This window comes from Epinephelus moara, chromosome 16 (genome assembly GCF_006386435.1).
Source record: "Epinephelus moara isolate mb chromosome 16, YSFRI_EMoa_1.0, whole genome shotgun sequence".
In the NCBI taxonomy this organism is placed as follows: Eukaryota; Metazoa; Chordata; class Actinopteri; order Perciformes; family Serranidae; genus Epinephelus; species Epinephelus moara.
The window spans coordinates 47441234-47449698 of record NC_065521.1 but is presented as its reverse complement, the minus strand read 5'-3'; the positions used below and the strand labels follow the sequence as shown (position 1 = coordinate 47449698).

The 8465-nt window shown below is 42.2% G+C and overlaps 2 protein-coding genes across 3 annotated transcripts in view; one reads left to right on the top strand and one right to left on the bottom strand.

Moving 5' to 3' along the window:
- LOC126402470 (protein NDRG3-like) overlaps window positions 1-5891 on the top strand; it is a 27822-nt gene extending 21931 nt beyond the window's left edge. The window contains exon 16 of one of the 2 annotated variants that reach the window (XM_050064488.1): window positions 2924-5891. In XM_050064488.1, coding sequence (XP_049920445.1) covers window positions 2924-3093 — 170 coding nt within the window. In that variant the 3' untranslated portion in view covers window positions 3094-5891. Of the gene's footprint in view, window positions 1-349; window positions 2870-2923 lie in introns of those variants that run through there. The other variant, XM_050064489.1, reaches the window with a different exon arrangement.
- A 1405-nt stretch (window positions 5892-7296) lies between these two features.
- The window catches only part of rfc2 (replication factor C (activator 1) 2), a 6282-nt gene continuing 5113 nt past the window's right edge, over window positions 7297-8465 (bottom strand). Inside the window, exon 6 of the mRNA XM_050064480.1 lies at window positions 7297-7702. Within this exon, the coding sequence (XP_049920437.1) occupies window positions 7592-7702 (111 nt within the window). The 3' untranslated portion in view covers window positions 7297-7591. The remainder of the gene's footprint in view (window positions 7703-8465) is intronic.

The following is an 8465-nucleotide window of genomic DNA, read 5'->3' as shown; positions in this document are numbered from 1 at the left end:
TCTTTGTGGAAAAAAAGCTTGTTTAGTGGACTAACTTTGCACTTGAAGGTTGCCCGTTCACTTAAGTTTTAACAGGTCTGACGCTACTATGCGCCCCGGCTGTATCTAGGCTAACGGCTAACATGCTAACTAATTTTTTTCGTCACTAGTCACTTGAAACAAATTTAGGACGATAGGAGACAGGTTGAAATAAACGGAAATTTCCCTTTAACATCGCTGCTGGTATAAAAAGTTTTGGTGTCTAAAGACTGTTTAGTTTCAATGAGATTTACAGAATGAAAATTATGACTGATAGTTTACACTAAGATGCGCAGTCAAAAAGTGTGTGTTTGTGTGTGTGTGTCTACAGCTCTGCGTCAATAACTGTAAGTAGCAGTTTGCAGTGTCGTACACAGCAGTGTATGAATCAGTTGGATCTCCCCAACACACACAAATTAATGTTTAGTGTGTGTGTGTGTGTGTGTGTGTGTGTGTGTGTTGCCTCTGATTACAGCTTACCTGTCAACCTGTCCTCCTTCCTTTATGCTCTTGTTCTTCTTCTCTCTCTTTGTCTTCGTTTCCTCCAGTCCCTCATGTTGTATTAAACCGCCTGAGCAGCCAATCAGGTATCAGGATTTCAACCAGACTCTTGACTCCGCCCACTCCAACTTCTCGCCTGTCTCCATTTCCATCTTTGTTTCTGTGGTGTTGTTTGTCTTGTTACTCCTTTCCCTCGTCTGTCTGTCGTCGTGTCTTTGTGCCTCTGTGTGTGTGTGTGTGTGTGTGTGTGTGTGTGTGTGTGTGTGTGCCTGCATGCTGTTGATCAGCTGATCACACTGATTGTATTTTTTCCTCTGCAGTGAAAGTGACCAGCAGGCTGTGCTGCATGCCAACACACTTCAGCTCCGTTCACACTGCAGACTAATATCTGATAGTTTTGAACGGCTCATGTTCTGTAGAAAGTCATCCCACAGTAACATGAAAACTATCAGAATAGAAACAAAACAGACGACATCATATCTGTGTTTGATCAAACGAAGTGACATTTCCCACTGTGGGAATGTATCATCCCCAAACCCGGAGCCATCTGAGCACAAACTTTGTGTTTTACAAACCAGAACGTTTGGTCTCAGTGTGTTGCTCTCTCATCATGGTGCGTTACACACAGTGTGACAACATGATGAGGGCTGGCTCAGGTCAGTGATGTAAGGTGGTTTAATTGGGATGGAAACTCTGATTAAAGGGCAGCTCCATCTGCGTTCTTTTCCAGGTTTTTTAAACAGGCCCACTCAGTCGTTGGCAAAAAGCAGTGTTGATTAGGGGTCTGATAATCTCATAGATTCAACTCATGTAAACAGAATCTGTCGGTGACAGCAGATGATTTTGGTATCGGAAACCTTCTGCTGTCAGAGTAGTATTGACCAATCACGTCTGAGTGGCAGGGAACGAGTCTGTGAGTAGAGGTGGAACACATTGTGCTAAAATGCAGTCATGGAATCCACCGGCTTTTGTTTGACCACAAGTTAACTTTATATTTGATTTTTTAATTTTTCCATCTGCATTCAAATGCTAATGTCTGTTTATAGAGATCAGCCGAAATGATCAGCACATGGAAGAGGAGGTCTTAACTGTGGTTATCCACAGGCTCCATCAGATTAGGCTTCATTGTCGTCAGACCATAGCTGATGGGTTCCAAGATTGGAGCGCTGATAATAAGTAAAAAGGATAGTTCAGATTTTTTGAGTGGAGTCGTACAAGGTATTTATCCATAGTCAGTGTGTTACTCACTGTAGATGGCGGAAGGCACAGGAGACAGGAAACTGAAGCCGTTATATCGCTCTTTTCAAAGCCACCAGACTCCATTAACAAAGAAAATGTTTCTGGTCTACTGCTGCCTCAATCTGTTAGTTAGTTTGTGTTATTGTGTGACGTTCAAATCTGATTTAACGTAAAGTCAACATCCGGATGTTTCCAAGCATCCGTGACTGTTTGGGGGTCGGAGGAGGGCTCGGCTCAGTCATGAAGAGGCACTTGAGGTGGGTTAGAGGGTTTATAAGTAGCAGCGTCATGAATGTCAGGTCATGTGGGAACACGTTTTTACTAGGGCTTGGGAAAGTAGCACTTTGACGCTGAAATAGGGCGGGGCAATATGGTTTAAAAATAATATTGTGATATTTTTCTGGGCTGTATCACCGTACACTATATACATCTTTTTAATTTTTTTAAATCGTGTCTGAACCACTGTAGGCTACTGAAACACAGAATTATTAAATGAACCACAGTCACAATAAAGTTAAATAAAGTCCTGTTATAATTAAATAAAGTAAAGCAGAAGCACTGGTGCTTTTATTTTGAAACACTCAGCTCGTCTCAGGCCAGAAGAGAGGAATGAAACATGGAAGTGAGTCTCATGCTGGTGGCTTGGAAAAATGATGGGACAATTTATACTCAGTGTTTGCAATATGCTCATTTGGAACGATAAATCACCCACCCCGACGCTGAAGCGTAGGTACGTTGACCAAAAATTGAATGTTTGGATTTAAATATAAAAGGAACTCTAGTGAGAAGCTACAGAATGATATAAAAACCTGTGAATAAATGAATAATGGAGCCGCCCTTTAATTCAGATTTGCTGCCTCAGGTTCACACTGTGCAGCGTTCTGTTGTTTCAGTCCTGTCAGACTTAAAGACGTGACTCAGTGCAGCTTCTTGCTGTTTGCACTGAGCAGAACATGTGAAATATTTGGAGCTTCAGTGTGAACGGAGCCTCAGACTCACCGTCATCAGATTTGAATCCAGCTGCTCGGTCACAGTGTGGACGATTCAAATCATCACACAGACAGCCTGGTCCTCCACACACACACACACACACACACACACACGAACCAGCTCCACACTGATGTTTCCTGTCTCTAACACATTCATGTCTCTGTCGCCCCCCCAGTGCCCACAGCTGGTATGACCCGGCTGGTTCGCTCCAGGACTCACTCGGCCTCCAGCGTCGGCTCCACGGACGGCGTCCGGAGCCGCAGCACCACCAACACACTGCCAGAGGGCGCTAACCCCACCAGCCCCGGACATACAGCAGAACGCCCCATCGAAATGACCGCGTAGGACTGTTCCTGCTCTGTCTCTCTTTACTCTTCTTCTTTTCCTCCTCAGGTGCTGTGTGCACCTGGGACTTTCCTCTGTGTAGGACGCAGACAAACAGGTTCTGCGTCGTAGTTGTAAACATTCTTCCCAAAGACAAAGGTCACAGCTGACATCACGTAGACAAACACCCTCAAATATCTGTAGGTTTGACCGCTGTGTCGGCCGCGTTGGCTCTGTTATCCTGTGCTCTTTAGGATGCTGATGTTGGTTCGTTCTCTCACTCCCTCCTCCCTGGAGCCATGCGGTTGCCGTGGTGACGCTGTAGATGTAACTGTACATGAAATTCAGCTGGTTTATATTAACATTCAGTTGTGTTGTGTTTCTTCAGTAGATCATTTCTCTTCCTTGAGTTTGGTTCTGACCCCTTCTTTTTATTATTACTCTTATTATTATAATCTTTATTATTTTGTTAAGACTGTTGTTGATGGCGGTGGTGTTGGTTGCTATGACGCTCGTTTCTGAAACGATTAACCCTCTTCCTACCCACCTCCTACCCATTCACTAACTTTAAGGGAATATGTTACCAAAAAGCCCCAAAAATAGTTTTTAATATCAGTTATGCCCGGGCCACACTGCTGGTGTGAGCAGCACGTGTGTCCCAGAACCTCTTGGTTTTTGTTTCTGCGCTGATGTTAACAGATGAGAGCAGCCACAGCAGCTCTGCTACAGCGCGGCACACCTGTTGAACATCTAGATAACAGGAGTCTCGCCTATTTTTCCCACATGACGCGCACAGTTTCAGAAAAAATAGACAGTGAAAAAGGTCTTTTGTTAATCATATTGACGTGATATCACCTTTTAGTACAGTTTCAATATCTGTATCTGTCACAGACACAAAAAAATATAAATATTTATTTATAACTTAACTGTTCCTTTTCCCGTTTCAAAATAAAAGCCCTCCGACAACATGCCTGTTGACAGAATCCCCTCAACTGTTAAAACAAGGCCTTTTTATTGTGAAATATTGTCATGACTGTGTTGTTGACGATGCAGCGGCTGCACGGCTCCATACATTTGTGAAGTACCAACTTTTAATTGTGGAAATACAGTAGTTACAGCAGCAGGCAGCGCCGCAGCAGCAACACTGTCTTTGTGAACACTGCACACGCGTGTGCCGCAGCAGTTCAGCGAGGTAGTCGTCATGCGTTGTTCTTGTAGGCAGTGTGGCCTGGGCATTACACTGCTCCTGCCCAGGAATGTCTGACAAATGCTCTGTTGTTTAGTAGTAAACAGAGGGATTTTAAACAACAGCAAAACAATATCAAACTAAACATGCAGCTGACAATATATGTGACCAAACTTCAGGGTTTAAAACGGTGGAATAAGTGCCGTCATTTCAGTCAGTGATTCTGTTACGAATGCGAAACGTCCGACTCCTCTATCGTTCACTCAGACAGCCCAAATATCTCTTCAGCAGCTGCAGTTCGTCGCTGCTTCACCAACACTGTCAGCATGTAGGCGACTTTTTCTCCAGATAAAAATCAGACTGCTGCTCGTAGTCGTTTTTTCTGTGAACGGGCAGATTTCTGTCTAGTTCTCCAGACTTCAGAGGGTTCCTAACTGATTTTAAAAACATCATCATTTATGGTGAACAGTTGTTTCATCCTCTAAATTGAGCGACCTCATGTGCTCCTTTTCTTTCACTGTACATGGTTTAGTTTCAGTGGAGCTGTCACTGACGCCGCCCTGCTCTCTGTTCATTAGGCCCGTCAACAGCATGCTCGTTGTGGAGTTTTGGCATGCAGTCTGTACAGTGGTATCAGTCCAGTGAGTAACTGAGATGTTGTTCATCTGTGAACCTGCCTCTCAACTCAGAGACGGGAAGAAAAACACCTCCACAGAAAAATAATACACACGTTAAAACTTCTTCCACGTTGTTGTTGCAGTTTTTGTTTCTCCGGACTGAAAGCTGCCAGCAGGGTTGTTTATTGATTATTATACAGACTAATGAGCTCCTGTATGACACTCTGACAGTAAGCACTTATTTGGTTTCGGTGACATTGATTTGATAAATTGCACTTTAACTGTCACTTTGTGTCAGAGGAGACGATCACAAACGGTCGATGTGTTGTGCACTGAAGCGCTCAGTCAGAGCTGTGACATCTGGCGGCCATGTTGCTCGTCCTGCTGATGTTGACGCAGTGGTTTCTGTGTCAGGCAGTGCTACTGAACTTCTCCAAAATGATGCCTACTGTTTGTAAGCTCTGCTCTCTGGTGGGATGCCGCCCCCTGCTGGAGAAACGAGGACACTAACTCCTGATATTTGTTAGCAGCCATGTCGACTCATATTGGGATTTCAGAAGCATTAAAATGTTTCCTGAAAACCTCTCTGTGAAACAAAAAACACCACAAACTGAAACTCTGGTTCACACAAAGTCAAATATTTAGTTCTTTTATTCTATATATACTAACTGTGCTCCTGCCGTCTGTTACTGTTCTTAATATTTATTATTACTTAAAGATTTGTACTGAAGCATTGGTAGCTGTTCTGTTACTCTGAGGTTTGTTGTTTCATGACTTTTAATGTAAACAAGGTTTGTAATGAAATAAAGCTCGTTATCCAAACAGGTGGTTTGACCTGAATATTCTGCAGTGGTGGAGGAAGTGTTCAGATCATAAACCTGCAGTAGGACGTAAAAAAGCTGATGGTCTTTATTTCTTAATTTATTTTACAGGGTCAGTTCTGGGTAAAAAAAAAACAGAACATGTTGATGTTGGTTGATAAATATATTAAAATGACATGAGAATAACTAAAATGTAATGTTTTAACTAGAGCTACATAATATACAAAAAAGAAAAACACAATATACCAAAAAAAAAAAAAAAAAATAAATATATATATATATATATATATATATATATATATATATATATATATATGTCAGTGTGTTAGATAGAGTCGATGAGCCCCCGGTTTGGAGAAGCAGGCTGGAGTCCAACACGAAAGCTATGCGCTGTACAGCTGTGGAGGGGTCAGCCACAAAACATATTTTAGCCACCTAAAAGAATCAATATCAGTTATTGTGTGCGCTATATTGATATTATTTTCACTGGTTTGCCTTTCCATCAGACAGCAATTTCCGACGGTGAAGCTGTTACCAGCCTCAGATCCCCATCTCCACTCTCGTCACAGCCAGACTCCATTGACAAAAACAGTAATTTTACCTCACTGAACACAGGAGCTGCTGGTCTACTGCTGCCTGTTTGTTCGTTTGTTTGTTTGTTTGTTTGTTTGTGTTATTGTGTGACTTTTGTGAATTTGACGTAAACCTTTCAGACACCAAAGTCACACAATAACACAAACAAACAGATAGAGGCAGCAGTAGACCAGCAGCTCCTGTGTTCACTGATGTTAAATCACTGTTTTTCTCAATGAAGAGAACGATATAACAGCTTCATTTTGACGGCAAGGTGAAGCAGTGGAAATATTCTACATGTAGCACACACTTAAAATGATATTGATTTGTTTAGGTAGTTAAAATACGTTTTGTTGCTGACTCCTTCACAGCAGTTCATTGCTTAGCTTCCTGCTTCTCCAAACTGGGCGTGTGCTGACTGACATCTTCTGTATGTAATATGTCTGCTCGTGGAGAAGTACCCCGTACAGCCCCACTGTAAAATCAGAACTATCCCTTTAACTGTGGAGATGCACTGCTCAATGTAATGATAAACTACTTATAAATGTAAAATAAAGTTTCACATGTATTAAATGGTCCTAAATGATCACTTTAAACATCTTACCTAGCCAAAGTATTTAAACAGCGCATGGTTTTTATAGGATCTGCAGTTTTGGGTCGGACCATTGATCTCGTGTTGGAACTAACTGGTCATACACGGTTGCGGTGTTGCACCTCATAGTTCTGGTTCATGAGCAGGTCTTGAAAATCAGATCCATGCAGGACTCTGATTCAGATCATTTACTTCAGTAAAAGTAGCACTACCATAGAATAATATTATCTATCAAGGAAAAGTCAAAATTATTCTCAAGTAATTGAACATAACAGCAACATTTTTTTTATTGTTGTAGAAGAAAATATGCAACGTCCAAAAGTAAGAAGGCAAGTGTCAGTGAGGCAAACTAACAGAGAATACACACAGCTTTGAGTCTGGTTCAGGAGTTAATTAGTAACCCAACAGCAAAAAAACAAAACATGACAACATGTATTAATGAAAAAGCGATTTATTTTTTACATTATTTTGTTTCCACAGACGAACACAAACTGTCTGCAGTGATGTCAGGTTGAACCAAGTGCAACAGATAAACCCAGATAAACTGACGACATATTTGAATCAAAATCATCTTCATCACGTGTCAAACGCCATCCTGACCTACTGAGGGAGTGTTCATCATCGTGCAGCTCCGTCAGCATGAAACATGCGCTGTTAACAAAGAGTCCTGCGCTGAGAGCTGTGAGGAGGCAGCAACAGGTTTTAGAGGTGGTCCGGGGGGTTGTGGGGTTCAGCTGGCAGCAGGGGGCGCTGTCTTGCTGCAGAGTCGACCCAGCAGACCGGCCATCTGCAGCAGGGAGTTCACACCTTCAGCCACCCTCATGTGAGTGTAACCGATCTCCTGCAGGAAGTAACCAGAAGATGAGCTCACTGACAGGTAAGAAGTTCAGTCTCTGAGTAAAGTTACATCCTGTTTGAGTTTTATTTCACTGTCTGACGTCAGAGTTCAACACCGGGACTCATTTACTGTTAGATCAGCTCCAACTGGTTAAAGAAACAGCTCAATAATCAATGTAAAATGAGAAGATCAGAAACAAACTTGTGTCTGTGTGTTCGGTGTGGAGCTGCAGTTTGGACACTGTTAGCTTAGCTTAGCATAAAGACAGGAAGCAGGTGGAAACAGCAGCCTGCTTCAAGATGAAAGACAACAGCTCTAAAGCTCACTGAGCAACATGTTGTATCTCATTTGTTTACTCTGCACACAAACATAAACATAAAAACAGGTTGTTGGTTTTAGGGAAAGTAACCTGCTGGAACTATTTCTTGACAAACAACAGTGTATCCATCCACCAGTGTCTCCAGAGGAAGTGAATCATCATGTTTCCCAAAACACTGATCTATTCTCTCAGGTTGGACTGTGAGTCGATGTCTCTGACGCAGGCGGTGGAAAGGTGGGTTGTTTTGTTTTTGCTTAAGTCTCCACATGAGGTCCTTTCACCTTCTGAGTCTCACTACATTTAATGTTAAACAATAACTTGTAGTCCTCAGTTTAAATGTAGAGTACAGTATGACGAAGCAAAATATACATAAAATTCTAATCTTTAAAATATTTTAAAAATTGCACACACACACACACACACACACACACACACACCACACACACA